General features: G+C 36.5%; 1 protein-coding gene across 2 annotated transcripts; it reads right to left on the bottom strand.

Moving 5' to 3' along the window:
* On the bottom strand, positions 1–26,653 carry cenpw (centromere protein W). 2 transcript variants are annotated; one of them, XR_007972154.1, is made up of 4 exons: positions 26,491–26,653; positions 13,824–13,937; positions 3,515–4,477; positions 1–819 (listed from the first exon to the last, which is right to left on the bottom strand). XR_007972154.1 is itself a non-coding variant. In XM_052144682.1 (3 exons), exons 1-3 carry the CDS (start codon positions 26,575–26,577, stop codon positions 4,451–4,453), a joined length of 228 nt encoding a protein of 75 aa, XP_052000642.1. In that variant the 5' UTR covers positions 26,578–26,653; the 3' UTR covers positions 3,219–4,450. The 2 variants fall into 2 exon arrangements, 1 of the variants encoding a protein (XP_052000642.1); XM_052144682.1 differs by lacking the exon at positions 1–819 and having other exon boundaries at positions 3,219–4,477.
* Positions 26,654–26,782: the final 129 nt, after the last annotated feature.

Below are 26,782 nucleotides of genomic sequence, written 5' to 3' on the forward strand. Positions count from 1 at the left end.
TCAATTAATTCTGACAGTTGGATAAGAGTAGGGTGACTCCCAGGTAATGTGATCATCAGTGGGATGCACTCGTAAATATACAAGCTAAGTGACACCCAAACATTTACTTGTCTGTGGTCATGAGGTCAAGCCCCTTGGTCCTACCCCAACAATGTAAGAAGCACGGTTCTTATGCAGAAATAGAACTGATTTTCAAGTGTAGGGTCCATTTGGATGAAACCGGGTGTTTGAAACATGAAAATCCTTCTTGAATGTAGTATTGTTTGCTGACAATGAATCATACCGTCATGAGCATGTAATTGTTGATTGAAAGAATAAAACTCTGACTAACCTCATCTGACAGAGCAGTTAAAAGATGTAAATTCATAAATGTATATTCGTTTTTCCATTTTATTTGCAACAATTGTTCAATGATTGATTCTACTAAACAGAAATAAGCACTGTAGACACTAAAGCTGGAGTGTGCAACTTTAATATTGAAACACTTTCTCTTATCCCAGCATAATATACCGTGTCAACTAAAAGAAAAGGCTAGGTTATACTTTATTTTTATGCATGTTGTCTTATGCACAGTCAAGTGCTTAGCCTTTCAAAGTATCCTTTTTTTTTACTGCGACTCCATACGGATGTGTTCGACGTATGTGCACTATTACTGCTTTGTGACACTCTTTAGTACAGTTAACAGAAGACATATGCGCAGATGACATGCATAGAAAATTGGGCTGAATACAGACAGTATGCGTGACAGTGTGTATGACGAAATGTATTGTTTTATTGTGCAATGTGTGCAAGATGAACCAGTATGCGGAAAACTTTGGCCTTAGGGCATTCACAGTGGTTAAATTGGCTTTTGTAGGGAGGGGGAGCCCTTATTTACGGTGAATGGTCATCATTTAAAATCCCGCCGTAAAATGACTTAATGTGTTTTTACACCAATGGGGCTTCAAACAAAGACAAATACTTTACAATTCACTTATTTTATTATTATTTTTTATTTGTGCAATTTAGAAACGTTGAAGTCCCTTCGCACCTGTATGTTAATGTAACTCTTGCAGTAATTATTTATCATATTCATGCTGCCTGTGTTATTCTGTTGAGTGTTGAAAAACCATCGAGGAGAAACGCATCAGGACAAGTTTTAGAAACAAAAAAACAAAAAAAAGTGTAAACTCGTCCGCTTTGCGACAAACATTAGTCGTTCTATACATTTTTTTTTATTATTATTAAAACTGAATAATAAATGAACAGGGAAGTAGAGATGGCAAAATAAATGTATAATCTCCGCCTTTATTGAGTTTTGTAATGCCTGATAGAAAAGTATCTATCTTTGAGAGCAATATAATACTTTAGGCAATTGCAGAATAGTCCCATTAGTCACAGATACACTTCAGAAAATTGAGTACACAACTATTTCTGGCCTTAAAAGTTACAACAAACCAAATCAATGCAGAACATTGTATCTCAAAAGCATTACAATGTGGCCCCCCATGCACTACTTAAAGCCCGATGTGGCCCCTTTACCAAAATAGTTACAAATATTAATAATTACACACCATCACCTTTACAAATTTGTTTCAGGATTTTACACGAGTAAAAGTAAAATGTTTCAGTTTCATATGAAATAATCTAAAGGTAGAATTATTAGAATTATTATTAGACATAACAGTGGCCGTTTAAAGTTTCAAGATGTGTTTCAGCTAGTATTTATTTTTCATAAATACATTAATTTATTATTATTATTTAAGACTATAGCACACTGACCTAACCATGGTAATGAGGAGCCTTTCCTTCTGTGTAATATGTGTATAAATATGTAATATTATGTAATATTATGTAATAAATGAGATAATAATGGGCCCATATTAAGTACAGTTTCTGTAGATTTTGACATCAACAACAAAAATAATGTCACATGATGCATGTCCTTGTACCGGAAAACAATGAACAAATCTATGCAACATAAAAGGAAATGCGACCCAGGATACATTAAATACAGGTTATGTTTAATCTATGGCAGGACGACACAGAGGCGTTTCCAGCATTGAAGGACATCCGGGGCTTAGCCCAGACCATTTTATTTTCACACTAGCAACCACTTCTCTGTAGTCCAGAGCTGGTGAGAGGGTATTCTTTGAGTTTTGCTCTGGCTGGGCCTGTTTCTACAGTTCCTAAATCTTCCACTCTAGTACTATCCTCAACATCCTCTCTCCTCCCTGAATCATCTGTGATGCAAAAGAACAGATACAGCACATAACTTATTGCAAATCAGCTTCAAACAACTCATTCATCAAGTGCTACATATGTCAAATAATAGACCAATACCATTGAAGAAAATGTATTGGGAAGAGCAGATCAGTGGGATTGCCCTAAGATCTGTCATGATTCTTGAATTTTCATGTACATTAACATAAAGTCATCACAAAAGAGTTATATTATAGTGAGTAAAGTGAAGCAAAAATTTTTTTTATATATAAATAATTAATATTTTTTGACATAAAGAGTCAAAATGATGTATAAGATCCTAAGTTAAAGCAATACATGAATGACTTTAGTCTAAGTTCATTGACACACTATGGCATCGAACTGTATATAATTCTCATCATCTCTATGAGAATAATTCATCTGTCAAAATCCTTTCATTAGGATCATTGAGATAAACAATGTTTCACTTTTAACTTTCTCTAAAGTAAAGAGACTGATTAATTGCTAGTTTCCATGCCTGATTCTGGCTCATCTTTGCTACCCTCAAAGTGTATATTTACTACAAACTAATATCACAAAACAAGTCACACATACATTTTATGTTAATGCTTATTGGTGATCCTTAGCGAAAACAACACCTGATAAACAAGAAAATTATGCTACGAATAGGACTCGAACCGCGGTCTCCAGAGTGAGAGGAGATTGAACTAACCACGAGGCCAGAGGCTATAACACATAATAATAGGCGGTAGTGGACCTCTTGAGGTTTAGCCTACTGTGGGTGAAAGCCAGTTAGATGATGATTTTTAGACTTTAAGGACAAAAACAAATGTGAATTCTTACCCACTGACTTCTTTCGGAAATTTTAGAAGCCTCATTTGCTTCATTTTTGCTGTCTTTCCTGCTAACTGCTGTTAACTCGCCACTAAGTAAAGTAAGTTGATGTCAGCTCCTCCCCTACCTGCTGCATATTCAACAGAAAGGAAGAAACGGAGTCGCCCATAGGCTACCGACAGCAAAGGAACTTATTCTATAGGCTAGATTATGCCTATGTCTATTTTTACAGGCTGTATGCAGTATGTGCAAAGCCAAAGCACAATGAAATAAGGCAACTTATGAATTCGGGGGTTTACATAGGCTTTTTGTTTTCATATTTGTCAGTCAACTTTTCAAAATACATTCGGGGCTACACTCAAAACATTAAAAATCGGCTGCCGCCGCCTCTGAAGGAGACGGAGCTGAGCTCCGTCAGGGTGTGTTGTGGACCTGAGGAGGCGGAGCTGCGCTCCGGTGCGCTCCGGCCCAATTTAACCTCTGGGCATTCATAGGTTGATCCATGAAAACTGTAAACACGATCTCTCTGTGGCACTATAAAAATATTGCTCTGTTTGTTTGAGCATCCCGACCACCACCACTGCAACTTTGACTCAACCAATGCCGTGAGTTTGGGACTGTCAATCAACGTTGTTGGAAACGTAGAAAAGCACGTCTCGAGATTCTGTTTCGAGCAAACTAAATAACAGGCTTAATTTTCTTTATGGAAGATATTTATATTGCGGTGAAATATGACCTGATCATGCTCTTGACTGGTTTAATGTGATTTGCCAAAGTACTTTATTTTTGTGGGTAGGTTAGATATTAATGATTAAATTAATAATTGTAAATGAAAATGATCTCACTCCTTACGAGAGCTCTAAGAGCTCTGTTAGTCAACACAGGAGAACGAAAAATCATCTGTGTGAACTTTCCTGCTAAAAACCTTCTTTGGTGATTAGCCACAGATAATAGTCCCTCTGCTGTCAGTGGCAGTCGGCCAAATTTCTAGTTGTTTTAAAGAGTGAGGAAAGAAACACTGCACGGTTACTCAACCATGTGTTACCCAAGTTAAGTGGTACACATAGTTTATTAGCAGGTATAAAGTAATAATATAACCTAAAGAGATGTGGGACACATGTGATGCTATAGATATCAGGGCATGATACAGTCCATCATCCAAGGTTTACTTTCCAAATACCATTAAAAAGCAAAAGTTCAAGTCATGGAAAGGAACTGAACATCGATTACATCCAAATAGTGCTTGTAAGGAAGGCCCAGCATTTTAGGAGACATGACGACATAAATTTCATCATACACACAAAACAAGACAAGAAAAATCTTAGAGAGTCCATGGTTTATAATTGTTATTGGTCACAGGATCAGAGTTGTTGGAAAAAACAAAATGATGTGATGGGAGCTCCTGTCTTCCACATTATCCACGTGTGCTCTTTAACAGTTTCTGTAACAAATAAAAACAAAATCAAAAATTATAATTACTCAAAACTATGCCAGGTGTAAAGGGGGCAATGAATAGTCTGTATTTGTTTGGGTACTCCCAGATTTCTCATATACACCCTGTTTAACTCCACACTTTCCATGGCAGAGCTCTACATTGCACACCTGTTTTGAGAGGCAGCCATGCTGAACCATTCTGTGGCTGAACTTTGTAAAGCATATAATTCTTAACATGTTTAGTTCTGACAGGCCATCAGGAGTTCTCTCTTGATTTGGAACAAGCAAGGCATTTTTCATGCCCCTGCTGCACAATTGCATCTGTACAAGGAGCACTCCACTCTGCACACAATTACATCTAAACCAAATAAGCCCCCCCCATGAAAATAAACACAGCACAAGGACTCAAAATTGTCCGGATCTCTGTTCAGTGTTATCATGACTCATATGATGTGGTGACCCCATACAAATCTATAGAGCTGAAGAAAAATATCCATCACTAAGGTGGTGCAAGATGATGTAGCCGGATTCTGGCTGCAACATGAGCTTGTTTAGTTGTTGCCTCATTGCCTGATTCAAAACTCAAGAAAATAAAATACAACAGGAGATTCAGCTGAACCAAATCTATCATACAGCACTTGGATATCTAAATTTCAAAAGGCAAACAGCAATCAACATGGAATGCAATAATGATTACATTTCAGAAAATGTAGTTGCCGCAATAATTAAAAAATAATTTCAATGGTGTAATCTTGCCCAACCTGACTACAGAAAAATGAATTGAAACACTACTATCACACTAGACATGAAGGTAAGATGCCCCTCACCTGATGCTGCTCTTGGCAGATCACTAATGACCAAATTGGTTGCTGTAACACATACTGTTGAGAAGATCAATAGGGTGGCCACGGGTGACATCTGCTAACAATGCAGCCTGATTAAATTAATATGCATTTGAAACCTAACCCAGCCAATCTGAGGTACCCACTGCTTGCAAGAGAACATCACTGATTTAAACCTTGTTGATCCTCAGGCTAAAATAAATCCATTGAAGTAAAAAGGAGGGAAGGAGGAAGTACATCTTGTCTAATAGTTCAATGCCGCATTGGCCAGAGATAAAATAAGTAATTTTCTGCCTCTTACAAAGACAACAAACACAATTAACCATCTGTTTATATGAGAATTCTACCCTCACATAAGTTCAATAACTGTTCATATGAGGAGCCTACAAAATACAGATACTGATTCACTTCTTAGTTTTATGTGATCATACTGTAGTGAATAGGCTCATCTTCACAAGATCTGAGAGTGAATAAGATCATCTTCACTAGATCTGGGAATAAAAATAAGTCTGCATTAATTACTTACCCTTGTGTTGTTCCAAGCCCATATGCTGTTATTTTTTCCATGGAACACAAAAGGAGAACTTGAAGGACAAATCATGTCAATCATAGTGACCATGTCTGACAAGTTTCAAAAAGGCCAAAATAACCCATAAAAACATCACTAAAGTTGTCCATGTGACTAGGGCTGAAATGATTAGTCGACGTTATCGACAATAAAAAAAAAAAAAAGTGTCGACAAAAATGTTAGTTGTCGAATAGTCGTTTGATGTCATTTAATTTAACGTAACACGAGGGCGGACTGCCCATGTTGCCCATGCCTAAATCTGCCCCTGCATTGCGGAATAAGTGGACCCAGAGATGCCGCTCCGCTTAAGCAAGAATTGCGAGTAGAGCGTTTTTAAAGGAAACATATAATGCGTTATAGCTATAAGTTCAAATGAGAAAGCAGGTCATGTAAATAACTACAAACTCCAAAACTGGCATTTCTCTGTGAGGTCAGCGCCTCTTCTATGAGTGAACAAGTGAAAATATACACTAATATACAAAATACACTTATATTTAAGATACATTCTGTTAAAGCAATGTAAATGTATCTTGTTTTAAGGATTTTTAGAAAACAAGACTTTATAACAATAGGATTTTTAGCAGTGGATACTTGACTTAAACTTACTAAAAAAATAAATATTTTTCCACTTTAATTCAGTTAGGGCTGCAACAACTAATCGATAATGAAAATCATCGACAATGAAGTTCATTACTGATTAGTTGGATTTATGCAGCGAGCACGGAGAAGCACCATCTGTGAGGTTAATTTACAGATCAGTGAAAATGTGAAGCATGATGAGACTCATTTTAAAAACGACGTACGAATTTTGTTAGTAAACACATGGTTTATAAAGCCCATATTATGCTAATTTACACTTTCATAATTTTATTTTGGGAGTCTACTAGAATGTTTACATGCTTTAATGTTCAAAAACTACATTATTTTTCTCGTACTGTACATTTATTTTCCACTCTCTTCATCCTCTGGCTCAAACACTCTGATTTAACACCAGTCTCTTTAAAGCCCCCCATTCCTAAAAGCCCAGTCTGCTCTGATAGGTCAACTGGCCTAGTCTATTGTGATTGGACAACCACGTAGAGCATGTGTTGGAAATGTAACACCCCTTACCATAACAGTTTAAGCTCCAGAGTCTTCCTGAGCGGCTCTGTAAACACTACTGTAACTATGTAACAGTGGCATCGGTTTTTGCCGTACCAGTTCTAGCCCGATTCCGATAATGAATGAAATAATGAAAGTTTGGAAGAACAAACTGATCAACCCAAACCACCTTCGCAAGCACAACTTGAGCAGGACGTTTCACAGGGATACGTTTGAATTTATTTGCTTTCTTGCAAGTACACAGTAGATTAAGTAAAAGACAGATAGTGCATCTAAGTTAGTCATCTTTTACAGGAATGGGTGTAGCTGAAATTTTTTCACTCGAGATATGAAAGGAGAACAGAGGCTTAGGTTGGACATTTCCGGGGATATTAGAGAGTTAGTGAGCAAGTTAGTTGTTGACAACCGAAAGCGGTAAATCCACAAATAATCAAGAATACATACAGGTTGTGATCCTGAAGCGCCAGATTGACCCAAAAAGTGGGAACTGCACCATCTTTCAGGAGTAACCATCTTGAAAACTCAGCACTGGTTGTGGTTGTACTGCTGAGGAATTGGGGTAAAAATAATTTTTAACCACAGATACTTCAATTTGTCTGGATTTGGAAGTCCAAATAAAGAACTTTTGCTTTCGCAACGAAGCAAATGTGTTACATAGTGACATTAATACTTTATGGAAGAAATGGCTGGACTACAATCAAGCTGTTTCTTGAAGTTCTTGAGCAGTGTTGTCTGTGGGAGCGTATACATTTCTTTTGTGTGGACTTTGTGCTTTGTAATTTTGCATACCTTTTACATGCACAAAGAGCTATGTTACACACAAAGGAAGGTAAAATCCCAAAAAAGCATAATGGGGCCTCTGTAATGTGGAGCGGTTGCTGCATCAGGTGTATTGAAAGAGGACGTATGCTGTTTGATGCGCTTAAGTTGTTTCTCTCCAGCATGTCACTTTAATTTCACTGCTATTTTCTTTTATAAAGTATATATGTTATAAATTTAAAATCAGGCACGTATTTCCAGGTATTTCGCAAAACTGTTTGTTTTTTGGGTTTCGGGCCGGGTTCGGTCAGTTTTTCAAGTAGGACTTTGGGTCTTTGCAAGCCTAATTATTCAACTAAATTGTCAAATGAATGAAAGAAAATGAATCGTTAAACTATCTGTAGGGAGTATTTGAACAATTCAGGTGCAATATGGGGACAGGAATTATACAGTCTGGTCAATTGACTGTGCACTTCTTAATTAATTTTTTTTTTTTTTGCCATGTATTTCAGTCAGAGCTCAGAGGCTAAAAGGCTAAAAGAAGGAAATTACAGTGGTTTACTACCCTTTGCTGTGTTTTGTTAATGAATATACAGCTGAAGTCAAAAGTTTACATACACTTAGGTTGAAGTCAATTCTTTTAACCACTCCACAGATTTAATATTAGCAATCTACTTTGTGCATGACACAAGTAAGTTTTCCAGCAATTGTTTACAGACAGATTGTTTCACTTTTAATTGACTACATCACAATTCCAGTCAGTTAGAAATGTACATTCAGTAAGTTGGAAAATTCCAGAAAATGATGTCAAGCCTTTAGACAATTAGCTTTTGATAGGAGGTGTTCCTGTGGATGCATTTATGGCCTACTTTAACTCTCGCGTGAGTAAAACGGGAACTCAAACACATAACTGGGCAATAAACACAGGTAGAATAATTAGAATATAGCAGCTGTCTTAGAAGAATAATTAGAGTAATTAACAGCAATATAAATATTCAACCCTTATGTGGCTGCGCTACACTACTTTTATTCTGACATTTCACATTCTTTAAATAAAGTAGTGATCCTAACTGACCTAAGACAGGGAATATTTTTATGATTAAATGTCAGGAATTGTGAAAAACTGAATTTGGTTAAGGTGTATGTAAACTTCTGACTTAAACTGTAAGTGATGTTGTTTTAAACATTATCTAGGTTGATAAATGGATAGAATTTCATTCACTCAAACAAACAAAATTACAAAAGACACACACAACATGTGCGTCTCTCTCAAACTGGCATCTCAGCCCCTCCTTATCTCTCTCCTGCTAATTAGACAAATCAGCGCCAGGCGTGCGTCATCACAGCCCTGCCACGCCCTCCTCCTCATCACAATTAGGTTTTATAAACGTAACGAGTAAGGATGGGCAAGGAGGCGGCGGGAACCGGCTGAACAGTCAACAAAATTTTGAATGACATAAATCAACTTAAACACAAAGACACACACAAATACTCACGTCTCTCTCGAACTGGCGTTCCGACCCCTCCTTATCTCTCCCCCACTGATTAGACAAATCAGCGCCAGGCGTGCGTCATCACAGCCCTGTCACGCCCTCCTCCTCGTCACAATTAGGTTTTATAAAAATTACAATTATAAAATGTCAATATATTGAGGTTTTTTTCATTTAATTTTGTTTAAGATTACTCAATTAAATTTCATGGAATTTTGTTATGAAATTGAAATGCGTAAATCTGAAATATAGGCATGTTTTTGGAGCGTGCTCCCAGGAGACCAATTGATTATATATTTATAAAACAAAAATATTTTAGATTTCAATTTTTAGGTACATTTTAAAGTGCTGACATGCCACAATTTCAGACACATGTACAGGTAAGGGATAAAGAAGCATTTTCTGGCTGCAGCCTCTGCTTCACAACAGTTACCAGGAAGTGAACAAATATCATGCACTCTACTTTAGGGGGTGTTTAGGTTTGTGCAGTTTGAAAACCCAGAGACTCTTTAGCAGAGATTGGTCACTCCTATTAAAATGCGAGAAATTGGAATGCCCAATGGTCACCAGATGTAGAAAGTCCCGCCTTCAGGTAAAAGAGCCAATCGCATTTAATCAACTCGAGAACGCGCATGCGCATTCGTTTTACAAGATAGGACATTTTCGTTTATTAACTAAATCTAAAGTAAAGATGCACAATTTATGATACCAGTGTTGTCAGGTTTTTATTGCTGATTTGAATTATGTTCTTTGATTGTAATCTTGACCAACCGTTTGGGAGATTTCGGTCTTCCCCATTCAAGCAGATAGTAGCTGCACTGTCATGCCGCTTTTTTTACATAGAAAAAAAGCTCCCTGGAAGTATTCCAAAGATGACCACCGAGCTGTAATTTTCAGCAATGTTACATTTTATGGCAAATCTGTGTCCCCTTCAACATTTCAAATGCCCCCGTGGGTAAATTATCCTGGCTCCGACTCTGACTGTATATAATACTGAATATAATGTATAATAATGCTAAGGGTCCTGAAATTTGATAGTCCTCCTGATATTAGTGATTTCACCAGTAAATTTATACTTGGGCATGCACTACCCTTAAAAATGTATTTTTGAAAATAATATTTTAGAAACATGTATACAATGACAATATGGTTTTAAAACATACAATATTCATTTAAAAAACTTCAAATGTATATAATCAGTGACAGAGTACAAGCATACGCATCTAACATAATTATGCATTAATTTCAGCTGGGCAGAATTATTAATATTTCTATACTGGTGTCACCATTGCCCTCTGCTGGGCTGATTTTTTTGTCCCATTCCATCCCCGATAAATTTTTGTACTCTTTCATAAACATAACTTTTTAAGTTTTACAAGCTAAGGAACCGTTTTGCATATGTCCTGAAAGTAAAAATAATAATAAAACATAAATATTTAGGCCTTGTTTAAAGTTTTGTGAGGGTATAGATAGTAAACTAAACCAAATCCATAGTCTTTTATCATTTACGTTTCTTAAAATATAACATTTTAATAAAATACAGGAAATGTCATTATTAATCTGATTAATCAAAGAAATAATCGAAGATTAATCGATTATCAAAATAATAGATAGTTGCAGCCCTAAATTCAGTGAATGTCATTTAGATGTATTTTTTAAATATGATTTTGTTTTCTTTATTGTAATCAAGCACGTTTATTACAACCTTTTAAGTTGGGGGACAAACTGAAAAGTTGGTTAAGAGCTAATGATTAATCTCGCAATAATTGCCCAAATAGTCGAATAATCATTCTAATAATCCTAAAATTAGTCGATTGTCAAAATAATCATTAGTTGCAGCCCTACATGTGACACATACACAAACACACGTCTTCTAAAGCCATATGATAGCTTTGTGTGAGGAACAGACAGAATCTGAAGACACTATTCAATGAAAATCTTATGTTCTGCCTCGTTTGGCTTTTATATGCCTTGGAATGTAGATAAACAAGTCAAATGGACTACATTTACAGTAGAGATTCACAATACATCAGAGGTCGATATGTTATTAGCCAATAACTGGGAGAATCTAAATATTATAATATTATAATTCCAACTCACGCCGATAGTGTAATTACTGCAGATATTTCCACCGATAATTTGTTATGGGATAATTTATGTTGTTTTGGGGATGGTTTTAATCGGGATTATCTTCTGTAAGTAACGACATGCCATTTACCATATTCTGTTTATGCTTCATGAAGTAGTAAACAAAAATGCGACAAACAAATATGTATTTACTTATTACTTCATGAAACATAAACTGAATATGAAAAATAGCACATCATTACTTATTGCAAAGGATCCCGATTAAAAAAAGCCCAAAACACAACGTAACACAGTGCATAGATCTTAAAATAATTCTCAAAGAGTAACGTGAGATGGCTAAAGACACTGTTTTCTGAGTGAAACTAATGTACTTGTTGTATTTTACTAGTTAAGACTTTTCTAACATTATAACTCATGACTATTTGATCTGTATGATGTTTTTACCTATTCCCATTATGATTGTGATCAAGTTATACAATGGAACTGCCACAGAGGAGCACTGTACAAGCATCTGTGAAGTCCACAATGTGCGCACATACATAACAAACCACCACTGCACACGCAGTCTGTCGGCTAGCATAAATATTCCACCATGTTTACAGAGATTAGGGTTTGTACTGTATGTTTTGTTTTTTAATGTTTGTTACATGGTGTCAATTTATTGCCTCGTTTTGGTTTAATGGACTATTAAATCTGTTCAAATTTTTTCTCTCTGTGAGCAATTAATCAGGATTACAGAAAATGAAAATGTAGGGGATTTATTTGAAGACAAGCAGGTATGAAAAATGCATTATACCGTGATAATTTTGATCGAGCCTGCAAAGACATGAATTATATGTCATCAAAAGAGGTTCACTTCCGCAATTTGGTATGAAATTTGTGTTCATATCAGCAAGCGGATTGTTAATATGAACCAAAGCCCAGACCACCTAATCAAGCGGCCTTGATTAGGTGGAAAAGTGGAATTTTTGTGCAGTTAAGCAGAAGTTTAAAAAATGATCCAAAAAATTTAAAAATGTTTTTCCGGGGTCACTTGTAATAGTGACATGAGGTACCTAGGGAGAATACACACAGTGTTTTTTCTTTCTTTCTTTTTAAATCTTTAAACAAATCTAGAGAAGAGCGTGCTATGGATTAAACCAGGGGTGCCCAATACGTCGATCGCGATCTACCAGTCGCACAAAATGTAAAAGTACTTTTTAATTAATTTTAATAAAAATAAATATAATGTCTTTCCTTCTTTTAGTTCCTGTCTGACTTGCACTTGACGAGTAAATATTGACCAGGCGAGGTTTTGTTTATTCAGTTGCCATTACAACTAGGTTTGCGCATACGCGCCTTCAAGGACTTCTAAGAACAGAGTACGAAATTGCGATGCTAGCAGTGTTTGAGACCTAATACCAGCAGCTACTGCCCGGATTAGGCAAAACTGTCTGATATCATTCAGTGCAAGTCATCAGAATAAGGTAAATGCCCTGGCTATTGTAATCTGTTGTGCTGTAGGTGTTTTGAGTTTAGTTTTAAAACTGAATGATATCAACATTGAACATTATTATATATTTTTTTATTAATTAGAAGATGAATTCCATGTAGGAATACATGCAGTAGTCCCAACAAGCATTTTCTTATTTTAAATGAAACTATGTTTTTTTTTTAGTTGGTAGATCTTATTGAGTTGGTCATTTAAAAGTAGATCATCACACAAAAAAGTGTGGGCACCCCTGGATTAAACTGTTAGCCCTTATTCCTAAATGAACATGCAACATCAGCGAAGAAGCCTATATTTGCTCCAAGGAAAATTAAATCTAATAACTTAACATTAATTAATTTATCAACCGATTCAGGTCTTAGTAAAGGCGATAGTAAATAAAGAATTCACAGCATCGTAGTGATGTGTTATGAGACATTAGAAGAAGTTCTATTTAATTACACTAATGTTATCAGGTGTGTAATCACTATCAAATGACTCTTTTCAAGTAACTGATTCACAGTCTTCAGTCTTCTTTTACAAAAATCATCAGATAAATTTGCTTTAAAATGTCATTATTCCCACCCACGTTTGAATATTGTCATTTCCATTTGTGAAAATAATTTGACAAAAACCATGCCGCTCAAAGCAATAAATATCCCATTTATTCCTATGGGAAGTTCTGCAAAGCTTGTCAGAGCGAGCAACAGTAATCAAAGTGTCTTCAATCAGCTTAGTGAAGGGACAATAATCACTTATTGGTATCAGCCCAGAAATTCCTTATCGGTGCATCCCTCGTTTATGGTACATTTATTATATGTTTTTTGGAGCTTAACAGATGAGGTCACTATAAATTCTCATTGTTTAATAAAGTGCGGTGTAAAAAAACACATTACAAATTCTCCTTTAGTGTTCCACACAAAAATAACAGCATACAGTGTTTGGATCGCCAACAATTATTAACATAATTTTATTATGAACTAATGCTGAAGCCAATGAAGTTTATGCCTTTTAATAAGTAAGGTTGCCATGCATACCTTGGCGACAGCACTGACATGGTGAACTTTGATGGTTGCTGTTTTCTCCTCAAAGGCTTTGACCCTGGACTCCTCAGCCAGGCGATGTAGGAAAACTAGAAGATTCAGCTGGGCCTATGGACACAAGAGAAATAATTTTTAGCTCTAACAATAACATACCTGCATTTTACATTTTACTAATGTACACGTCTTAAAGAATTCTGCTGAGGTTAAGTCTGCGAATTCCTCCACAAATTAGCCTACCATTGTTTATTCCACAAGGCCAATAAGCAAAAAAAGCATATCAGTTTCTCTTAACCACAAAGTTTAAACACTGCTAAAACTAAACCAGAGCTAAAAGAACCATGTTTGAGTGATAGACAACCATGTAATCATTTCAAGAGGCTCTTGGTGACTTTGCGTTAAAAAGGCCAAACGCTGTGAGTCAAGAGGCCTATCCGATGTTTTGAGTGACTCAAGTGAACATCATACTCCATTGTTCATGACCTGGTTCTGTCATGTCTAGTGTGTTGCAGCTTGCCCTACCTGTGCATGGATCAGCAGATAAGTACCACAGTAAAAGTAGATTATTTTACAGGAGCTAACAGGCAGGTCCAACAGGAGTGGGGGGTCCATGAAAGATGATAAATCTTCCAGGCCTCCCCAAAGACAAAGGCCCTTGTACAACCTTGTCGGATTAGATCATGAAAAGGTTTCATTTTCAGCACTTCATCTGTCTTACTGCATCTTGTCACGAGATGATGAATGGGGTCTACACTTTGGGGGGTGGATTTCAGAACAGGCCAGAGCTCCAGCTTGGTTTACATATTTAAAATGACCACCACAGAGTTTCTGCTAAGAAAATTTGGTGCCAGTCATAGCTGGTGTAACAATGTTCACAGTTAAGGGAGAAGCAGGAGACTGCGAGATCCAACTCAAAAAGGTCTTTATTTTCCCACACTTTTCAGTGCTTAAAAAAACTCAAATAATGTTTTTCATTGTAAAAAATAAACGCAGCAGTGTGTTGATCACACATCAACACACTGCTGCGTGCAACTCTCTCTGCTCCTGACTGGCGTCTGGCTCCCTATTACAGCCAGTTTCCACTCTCACTGCAATAACAAACAGCTGTTAGACAATCAATGCCTGGTGATGATCATTAGCATTCATATTTAAAACCCTCATCCAGATAGACAGTGGGGTACGCAGAGTAAGGTCTGAGGACTTCGTCCATAAGGTGCTGAAACGAAACCGGGACCCCAAACAAACCGAACGGAAGGGTCGCAAATTGATGTAGCCAAATGGTGTGGAGAAGTCTGTTTTCTCACGGGACATAGGTGTTAAGGGGATCTGCCAATAACGCTTTGTTAAATCCAGTGTTGGATAAAAGCGAGCCACACCCAACCAATCGAGCAGTTTGTTAATACGAGGCATTGGGTACAAATTTAGATTAGAGATGCACTTTATTTTGTGGCACTACTTGAGAGTACTCTGTCAAGAAACACAAACCTCTAACTACACATTATTTCAATATAAAATGTATAGCTTATTAAGAAACACTTTATTATTAACTAGTATACTGGTTAATGTAGCAGCAAAATTAACAGTAAACAGTAAATGTCCTTCTTACTAGGTACTACAATACAAAAATTATTAAATATATAAATTTTTCATCATTTTGGTCACATATGGGCTTTTTAAATATGAACAAATCAATGTATTCTATCTATATATATATATATATATATATATATATATATATATATATATATATATATATATATTTTTTTTTTATTAAATATTTTTTGTTTGTGTTACATAATGTGTACTTTTTACAATACACATATGAACACGTGCTCAAACCGGTACCGTCTCTTTAACAAAACCAGCATTTCTGTGTAGAGCATCTGTACAGGAGAGAGACTCGTATGGCTTTATCCAATTTCTTTTTTGTAGTTTTTGATCAACAACTGAATGCAGAAAACAGAAAGGGTATTAAAAAAGACATTATTCAATGATGAATGGGTAGTGTGGATTTTGTCTTTGGACACACATTACATGTATAAATGTTACTCTCAACACGCAGTGAAAGAATCTCACAGCTGAATCCTCCACCACTATACTACACAATTACCGAAAATCGTGATGCATCAGGAAATCAATATTTTTACCAACCCTTACTGGGAATTATTGATGTTCCGTTACCATTTTTTTGAGAACGTGTATGAGTACCGATACTTTTTTTTAGTACTTTTAGTACGATACCTGTTTTTTAAATTTTTTTATTTCAACTCAATATTAGCAGTTTATTCACATTTTTGCAAATTTATAAATTAATTAGAAATTTAGCACATTTGTACATTAAAACATTGATCAAATGAAAGTATAACAATTAATTTTCAACATGATTTGTATTATTTTTATCAAAGAAGTGATTTTATACAGAACTTCACAGCACAATCCTATATACAACATTGGAGTTGTGAGTGTACTGAATCACAGATGTGAGATATTGCTTAAATATAATACAGTTACTATTGATTTATATTATTATTATTATTATTCGTAGTTGTATAACAGTGAATATTACATAATTATATAGTAGTGATCCATTTCTGTCATAATTTTTATTTTGTAGTGTTTCTGTGTTGTTAGACCAAGGAGCACTGACGTAATTACAGCAGATTCCCAATCCGGAAAAGCAGGTCGCTACATAAATCACAGTAATTATTAAACTGAAAAAGGCTACTATTTAATTAAATAAATATGTAGTCTGTAGATGACTCATGCTAAAAAGTGAATGAGCGCTCTGCCTGCTGTCATCTGCTACTAACAGTGCATGTGATGCTCATAAATGTGTTTTCCATGTATGAGCAGTTTGTGTCTTCTGCATAACACTGGGTCCACACATTCATAAGCACTAACACTTAAAATGCTGCATGTGCAAACTATCTATTTATCTAATTAAATTGCAGCTTTTACTGTTAAATAACCTCACTAGGACATTTTAGGATATTAATCTGTTCACTGAATGTTTACATTTATTTGAGAAGCAACATAAGAAATTTAGACTTGCTTTAAGATGCAAATATAAGTGTATTTTGTTTACAAGTGTATTTTTCACTTGGTTATACTTCTGAAAGTGCAATAAAGACAAAATATACTTCTATTCAAGATCTATTCCCTAAAAGCAAGTCTAAATATCTTATATGCTGCTTCTCAGGTGAATGCATCTTTTTTAAATGATTTTTAGATATTTTATAATATTTTTAATTATAGTATTTTTAATATTATATTCAACATTCCGAGATAATTTTTTCTTCTTCTTCAGTATAGCTGCTAAAGTAAATGTACATTGTTTTAAAAGGCGTTTCTGATATTTATATTGGAAAACAAGCAAAAACAAAAACTAATCAAAAACATAATAATGTGTATAATGGGGCGAAGACTGCCTCTTTCCCATTTCTGTTCACTTCAACCCATTATAAATAATTATATATGTATAGATATAGTAGTGTCTACAGGTACTGTGATAAGTTTAAGGAATAGGTTAATTTATTGTCATATAATAGTAATCAATATTATTAATACAATTTTTCTGGTGATGTTGTGGAGAGAGAGAAAAAGAAAGATGAATAGATTATCATATTAATCATAGTTATAATAATAATAGTTGTAGTAGTAGTAATATAATACTAGTAGTAATAATAATAACAACAACAATAATAGTAGTTACATTAATAATAATAATAGCAGTAGTGATAATAATATCATCTCAGCTTTATTAAATTTTAGACCAGTCAATAAAATGACTGCTGATATACAAAATGACGCTCCACTACCGCCGGCGAGCACATCCAACAGACCCCCCCCCGACACAGACACCAACCCAACTCCGATCCACCCAGCCCCTCCTCCACCGCCGCCAGCAAAACCCAACCCCGTACCAGCGGTTAAGCTTCTCTGCTCCGCTATGTCCTCCTCCACAAAGGATACTGGGGCACCACAATCAAGCTCACCTGGTCTGGTTGTGACCTGGCAGATGACCAAAAATCATTGTTTGGTTGCCCTTTTTAGATTGTAATCTTTGGCTGGAACTGTGGTTTGCGCCAGTTAGCTCCCCAGCCAGAGACACCACATCCAACCCAGATAGCACTCCGACACAATCACGTTTAAATGAGAGAAGGGACCGCCGGCAGAGGCGGCAAAGAGAAGGGCCAGGCAAACCAAAAATCGAACAGTTAATGCCTATGCCGTTAAGACGTGTCAATCGCACCGACTGACAGCACTTGAACAGTCGCCAGACCCCGACAGTTAATAAAGTATATAAATTAGAAGTATATAAATACAATGTTTTTGGAATAGGATTTTATAAGGGAGGCGGGTTGGAGGAAGGACAAATTGTTCTGTAATAATATAAATATTAATTTATTTGGTATTTTTGTATAATTCTCTCATACTTTGCGATATACATCACCTGAAGCTGTGACAGTTTAGCATGCGTCTGGACTGTTAGCTGCGTTTTCTTCCTCTCCTCAGTGTTGCTCTCACGCATCATCATTAGAGTTTCATATGATCTCATGTTAGGTTAAATGAGTATATTTGACTATTCAGCAATTTTTGTCAACAATTATTTATTGCTGACATTGTCAATAACGTCGACTAATCGTTTCAGCCCTAGTGAACTGTTTACATACCTTTGAATTTCTCTGTTGGTGTTTTAAATCCACTATTGAAGCGTCCATCTCTTTGCATTGCCTAGTCATGTTTCAAAACAAACTCCACGTGGAGTCAGTGAAGATTTTTTATTTAACCTCTAGAGGTTGCCGATATACTGCAGAACCAAGTATTTTAGACTGTAGAACCCTCCAGCACCAGCCACAGAGGAATTTTATTCCACGAGTCCTTTAAAACATTTCTTTAGAATTGGGCCTGAAAATGTTAGCAGGCACAGATAGCCCAACTGCAAAAAGTCTCACATTTCACTCAAAGTCAAACAAACCTATTTTTTGCACCTGTGTACAAAAAGCTGCTGGCTCTGAACTGTATCCAGGGAAGTGCAAGATGAGTCAACTAGTTGACTAAATGGTTCCGATGCTGCTAGTCGACACTGGAATTAATAGTCGGCTAATATTTCCCCCCATTAAACTGATCAGCATTATATTTTTTAGATTTTACAGAGGCTGCACTTAAATTACTGTCATATTAATGTTACATATTTTAAATAGAATTAATAATACAAATATTATTTTAAAAAGAGGATATATGGAGCAGATCCAAAGTTTCATTTCACCTCAGGCTGCACGTGCTTAGGAAAATGTCCCCTCGCTAGACAAGCAAACTCAGCAAAGTAGTTATAAAATTACTTCGGTGGTGGTGTGGGAATCAGATTTCCAAACATTTGAAAGTCCCTATGGATGTTTTCACATTTGAGTCTTCTTTACATCTGTGCATGCTTGTACATTATTTTTCCACTGTGCAGGTTTTTTTAAGCACAGGATAGCAGCCTCAGGTGAGCCAAGTCCCAACTTTCTCCGGACCACATAGATGTGTTAATTTTGCTCATCCAAAAATGTATGCTTTTGAATAAGTAGCCTAGAAAATAACTGTTTATTTTCAACGAGGTGCCGACTGCTAAAGTGGCTAAACTATCTTTTATTCTGTGTGCACGTCATGTTTAGAATACATTAGGTTTATTGTAGGCTACATCACAGGCATCAATTTTCTTTTTACATCGTAACTGTTATTGCTTAATGTTCTTTTCCAAACAGATGTCATATTAGATCAATGGCTAATGCACGACTGCACGTTGTGAAATAAGCACAACTTTTCTGCAATTTTGTTCTCTCTCATAGATTTGGCTCAGCCCATTTGTTAATTAATTTCAACAATGTCTTAATGTTTTAATATGTTGAGTAACTTTTACGTAGTGAGCTCCATTTAGAACAGGCTGGGTTGCTCTATTGGTCCTGCACAATTCCTTTAATTGTTTTCAATAAATATGCCTGTTAAATATTTGCTAACGTTGATTCAGTGAATGCTTGTTCTATATTTAATGTACAATGATCACAATGCAAGGCGCGCATGTCGCAGAAAAATGCCCATTTTCAGTGGAATTTAGCTTTGGAATAGATTAAGTATTTTAAATGAGTCGCATAAACAATAATATTTATAATTTTTTTTAACTGTTTTCTGAAGGTTGGTTTCTTTTTAGACTAGACGACTTCAAAATTTCCATTTAAACATCAGTGAAATTAGTCATTCAGCACATCCCTAGTATCCAGCTAGATTTGCTAATGATTTCAGTGGGGGGAAAAAGGCAGCACTTCTTATGCATCTACACGACAGCCATTTGGATGCAATTTCAATCATTAATACCTCATTTTCATAATTGTGGGTCATCTCTGGGGCGTCTGAATTCTTCTCCAACAGCTGGTCTTGAGAGTATTTTCGAGGAGGAAACTGAGATGCCCTGGCTTCCCCTGTGCCAGAGGCTTTGCCAAAACATAACGACTGAACTGATTACAGCAAAGGCAGTCTCTACTGCCTCATTCAGACACGGAAAGCACATGGAAACTTCACAGAGGGCAAAGGGGTGCAGAGAAAACCGGTCTGAGCAGCATTAGGAGCATCAAAGAGAGTCAGTGCCTTTTGCCTTAGGGGCTGTTCAGACAGAATGCATAATTACGTTAAAAAAAAGATGTGTATATTACCGGCACTTACTCAGCTGACGTACTTCCTTCAAATATTCGATTACGCATTGTGTCATGTGTACTTGGACAGACAGATGAAGACTCTAGCTCAACTATGCAAAAACACGCTTTAGCTCAATTATAACTGCACATGAAAACAAACTCACTGTAATCAACACATCTAATCTGGCAACAATTCAAAATATTTCTGCAGGATCTCACCAGAGATTTTAGTGTCTCTGACTATTTGCATTTAGCCTATTATTTTTACAGCCATTTCAGCCATCAATGTCAGCTCCACTGCTCTCAGTAACCCATCATGCAATTACAGAAATCAAGCCTGTGCAACTTGTAGCCTATAACCTGGTACAAACAAAGCAAAGAACTCTTGGCATGGGCTTCCAAAACAGACCCTTAATTTCAACACTATCCCAGATTTAACACTGGGCAGGAAACATTGCTGTCAGGGGGCAAACGTGGGTACACAGTTTGGAGCAAAATCTGGAAAAAGAAAAACGACACTCACAGCTTCCTCGCAGGATGAAGCGGATTATTTTCATGTTCAATCAACCATCAAATGCTGCAGAGGCTATCTCAGTTTAGCTGGAGAACAAAGCAGAACAAAGTCTTAAGCCACTGCCCCAACCGGTGGGAAGCACTTATAAACATGAGGGATGAAATGGAACGGTTGGGATAATCTAAAACGCAGTTTTGGTGCTTAAGGAGACTGCACTTGTTAAGGGATTATTATTACCAAAGCATCTAAAAGTAAGATCTGAAGAATATAGTGTAAACATGTGACCAAACACTAGTATTGATAGGGAACAGAATATGTAAGGGTTAAGGCCATTAAACTGTCTTGGAATCCTGGAAAAATGCACAGACCAAATACATTTTGTGCAACCTTTCCAGTGTTGTAAACTTTGGCAATTTAAAACTGGATCAAAAATCCCTCAACAAAGCAAACAAGCTTTCCAGACATTGTTTTACCCTAGATACTGATACACTACCAAGCTCAACAATAAGAATGGCCCGGGGCCAGTGTGAGAGATTTTTGGGCCAGTTGATGGAACATTCACTTGCCTTATAGGGTCAGTGCTGCAGTCACTACATCAGGTGTTTTTGTTGTGCATTCAGGATATTGGCAATTGTACAGTTTCACTAATATCACATTAATTTAAACTTAAGAATTTAGCCTAGAATCTGGGGGCCTTGGTAGCTCAGCGAGTATTGACGCTGACAAACACACCTGGAGTCGCAAGTTCAAACCCAGGGTGTGCTAAGTGACTCCATTCAGGTCTCCTAAGCAACCAAACAGGTACGGTTGCTAGAGAGGGTAGAGTCACATGGGGTAACCTCCTTGGTTCCTAGTGGTTCTCGCTCTCAATGGGGCTTGTGGCAAGTTGTGCGTGGATCATGGAGAGTAGCATGAGTCTCCAAATGCTGGGAATCTCTGCAGTGTCATGCACAATGAGCAAAGTGAGAAGATGCATGGATTGACTGTCTCAGAAGCGGAGACATCAGAGACTTGTCCTCCGCCACCCCGACTGAGGTGAGTAACCGTGCCACCATGAGGACCTACTAAGTAGTGGGAATTGTACATTCCAATTTGGGGAGAAACGGGGATAAAAAAAATACAAAAATAAATAGAATCTACTGTTTAAAACCCATTAAATATTATATTTACACATGGCAAAAATATGATATATATATATAAATATACAGTACAAAACAGTTTTTCAGTGTAAGCCTTAATCTCTTGGGTGGTTAGTGCATCTAGTTAGTTACTAGGTTATGGTGTCCACACAATACTTGGCCAGGTATCGCGGACTGAACGTGAACTTTCAATTTACGCTAAAAACTGGGGCTGCACACAAACTCCAAAATACTGTAACAGAGGAATTCGATCTACCAGACTCATATCCACCAAAAAGAGACTTAAAGTGGCTGTTTGGGGACATTTGAATTAAAATGTAATTACTGCAAGGGATAGTTCAACCAAACATTCTCTCATCATTTACTCATCCTCATGCCATCTAAGAGGTGTATGACTTTCTTCTGCTGAGCACAAAAGAAGATATCTCAGTTCTGTAGGTCCATACAATTCAAGTTGGTGCATGGTCTTTGAAGCTCCAAAAAGCAGATACAGTCAGAATAAAAGTAAATCATAAGACTCCAGTGGATTAATCAATGACTTCTGAAGTGATCCAGTTGGTTTTTGGTAAGAACAGACTTGTACATATTGCCACAGAGCTGTTTAGCCATGACGCTGGAGTGTCTCTTATTATATTTGAAAATAATTATAAAACCAGTTAATTGTAAAGGGGGCCTGGGTATCTCAGCGAGTATTGATGCTGACTACCACCCCTGGAGTAGTGAGTTTGAATCCAGGTTGTGCTGAGTGACTCCAACCAAGTCTTAGAACCAACCAAATTGGCCTGGCTGCTAGGAAAGGTAGAGTCACATGGGGCAATCTCCTCGTGGTCGCAATTAGTGGTTCTCGATCTCAATGGGGTGCTTGGCAAGTTGTGCTTGGCACATGCGGAGACTCCATGGTGTCATGCACAACAAGCCACGTGATAAGATGCATGGATTGACCTTCTCAGAAGCGGAGGCAACTGAAACTTGTCCTCAAACACACGGCTAGAGATGTAGTGGGAATTGGGCATTCCAAATTGGGATAAAAGGGGTTAACAAATTTGATATTTTTTAAAAACAGTTAAAAAAACAGTTTTTGTTTTTTTTTAACTCACACCATGGCATCCCTATTGTACATGTGTTTTTATTTCATGCAAACTTAAACATTTGATTTGTTGTGATATATTTTCATATTTGTGACTTCGGTTGGGAACAGAGAACCGGTTCTTATTCCAGTGTAGTCCAATTCCCAAATGACTCTTTATGAATTGGTTCCTTTGAATTTACACTGCAAAACATACAGTGGTTTACGTTCCAAAAGAATAGCTCTTATCAGCTGCATTTTTTTAGCAAATCAAAAGATTACTGAATCGCAAGTCATTAATTTCATCATGTCTGATTTGAAATAATCCAAGAACTGTTACAATGTTATGTGAACTTGAGGCTTATGATGTACATAAATCAGAATACTATTTGATGTCGTTATTGATATGACATGTATCGCTTACTATACATTAGATCTGTTCCAAAACATACCTAGAACTGCCTCTGGACGGTATACTGTATATTAAGGCTATCTAAGAGTGTTGATAAATGTTACTCAAATGTAAACTGTATTAATGTCAGTTGATTGTTGAAGTCATCCTTACTATACAACATTTGTCAGGACAAGTAGCCTATAACTGCAGGCACAGTATATCTGTCAAATAGGGTTGTAATGCTCTAATAGAGTATTGTCTTAGTTTCTCTTGTGTCACCTGTATTAAAATCAGTTGAACGTTGAGTCTCCCGTACAAATGGGGTGTCACTTCCACACACAGTTAGGGTTAGCTCTGTGAGGAGCTCTATTTGAATGATACATAGAGTTTCTGTCTTTTCATTCTCTTTTGAGGCTGCATTTCAGTAAGGATGCTGCCATTGAAGACAGTAGCCTATGTAGGCAGGAGACAGCAGGCAACTCACTAAGTTTTGGATCAGACCCATTGTCATATTGTCTTTGACAATGTATGAATGTTTTTTTTAATTATTATAAATTTACAGCATAACATAATTATTTGTTGTGCTGTACATTAGAAAGAAATAAAGAATTAGTAAAGCATCTTAATTAGTCTAAACACCTTTTGCAAGAATCTGTTATGTTAAAATATTAAATTATCTCGTAATTTTGTAACAGCCAGAGGTATATCAAACGGGCAGTAAATCCAATATTAATTGCATTTATTCAAAATATTTCTTCCTCAAAAGGACCAGAACCATTAAAAGGAATCAGAATTGTTAAATTTCTAACAATTCCCATATCCACTTATGACAGGACCAGTGAAAATGTTGGGAGGGCAAGTAAACATATGAACTGCTGGACCATTGGCCCGTCAGAAGAACTAATTTTTGTTGAGCCTTGTACTGTGTAAACATCTCTGTTTTTAAGTCTCAATTTTTGACAAGCGTCAACTCTAAAGGTCTAATTAAGCTAACTGAGACCAAAAATGTTACCTCTGCATCTTAAATAATAGGGTTTGGTAATTGAAGTTCTACAATCAGAGTACAAGAGAGCTTGAACAACTAAAATCAGGGCTACGGATCAACAATTAGGCTCAGTCATGAAGTGATGTTTTAGGCAACATGTGAAGGGCCTTATTAGGAATTTTGTCATAAAAAGCACAGGAAACCAGATAAAACCAGCACATATTCATAGGACGGTTAAAAAGTGCCTTTCTTTCATTTTTTCCTGCAGTTTTCCTTTTAGTTTTAATGGGTGGATTAGACCCCTGTAAAGCGGAGCACCTTTCAGGCGGCTTTTACATCCCCACCTCCAGTCTCCATAAAGAAAGACCAGCTGCAATGGACCTTTAATTAGGACCCTGTTAGTGCACGGACAGCCCATTTCATCCTCCACAAACACACACACACACACTCAACAAAGTACAGTCACAAATTTGCCTAAAATTAGGAACAACAGACAAGAAATTGTTATGTTTTAATGGGATAAACAGCTGGGATTACTTTTTAATCATTTATCTTTTAATCACTTTAGCTTCTTTCATCTTAAGCTATGAAGTGGTCAATATAAAGCAGTCATGCACCACTGTCATACATATTATTGCATGTAACAAAATTTACAGTGGTCACTTCACATGTAAAAAGCAGGTTGTTTTAATTAGTGCTGCCAAAAATTAAACGTTATGTACACACAAATGTAAACACAGCTGTCAGTAAAGAGGCCACATCCTTGAAATCTTCTTCAGAAATCACAGAACTGTGGCCTTGTTTAAAGGCTTGTCTGCCTGTTTGTGGTTAGTACAAGTGTACTGATTCTAAAATTAGATCTAAGAAACAAGATGAGTGGGAGCTTTACAAGAAACACTGACTGTAATTTCAAAGAACAGTGAGGATTATTGTAATAATAGAAAAGGCACATTTAGAAATGTTGTTGTAGCTAATTACATGTATAAAGAGAAAAAGCCTACTCTTCTTCTGTATATGAAGTTTCCATCTGCTAAAGTTGAACAGCCTGAAAATGGCAGTGGTTTAACCGGATTTGATTATGCATACATGCGATGTGTTTATTTTATACCTATCTAATGCTAAATTAAATTACACTGATATTTATTGTTACAACCGGTCTCAATATGAAACGAACTACTCTGAGAAACACTGCATTAGTGACTCCTGAAAAAATAAACAAAAAGCCATAAACAATTTCACATGCTTCATCTATGAAATGACTTGCCAACATGAAAAAGCCCCATGATACCACATGCATCCAGCACATTGGCAATATCTACTTTATCACCCTCAGCAAATAGGCTCAACCATTATAACTCAAAATATAAGGCTATAAATAGAATGTTTGGTCAAAATTCAAGGAGGGTTTTACTCACTAATGTGGTTTAACATCTCCTAAAAAGGTATGTGTGAGAACGACCTTTATTTTAGAAAGGGAAAAGGGAATACGTTGTCAGAAATCGACACCTGTCCATATTTCATTGTTTTGAATAATATTTGGGTCTTAATTATTTATTAATTTTTCTGAATAACACCTGATCAGGCAATAATACCCCAGTCCATCAAAATCTCATTACTCTTCGATCATATCTCGCTGTCTCAAACTATTTTGTTGTCTAAAAATCTAATCAGCTGCCTACCAAGACAACATTTAGGGGCAATGAACACGATGATGTACGTCAGAACAGAAGCAAACCACAGCTGCATAATTGTACAAATGTCAGGAGACAGATACATTACTTAATATTTGGTTAAGCACAGAGCATAACACCTGACATATAAGGAACACGTTCCTATTTTGGGTGTTTTCATATTCCGCGTGAGCAAACGTTTTGAGTTTTTAATTATTTACTCACCATCAAGTCCGCGTTTTTTCCTATACGTACATCCGATTTCTTCTTCATGTGGAGCTTCAAAGTTGCTCTTGGCGCTTTCTTTGACATGTTTTGCTGCTTGCAGACGTTAGTTTCTTTCGATTTTACAGCTTGAAAACTTGCACGTTGACGTCTCAGCTGTTTGTTTTTGTTGTGTTCAAAATACCGCGCGTTTCATTGCCGGCTCATAATGATGACGTATCGAATACTCATTGGTTCATCTATCTTGCGTGTGTCTTGAATAGTGGGAGAAATCGTTGTTTAAAGTAATCTC

The sequence above is a fragment of the Xyrauchen texanus genome, chromosome 15 (assembly GCF_025860055.1).
Source record: "Xyrauchen texanus isolate HMW12.3.18 chromosome 15, RBS_HiC_50CHRs, whole genome shotgun sequence".
NCBI lineage: Eukaryota > Metazoa > Chordata > Actinopteri > Cypriniformes > Catostomidae > Xyrauchen > Xyrauchen texanus.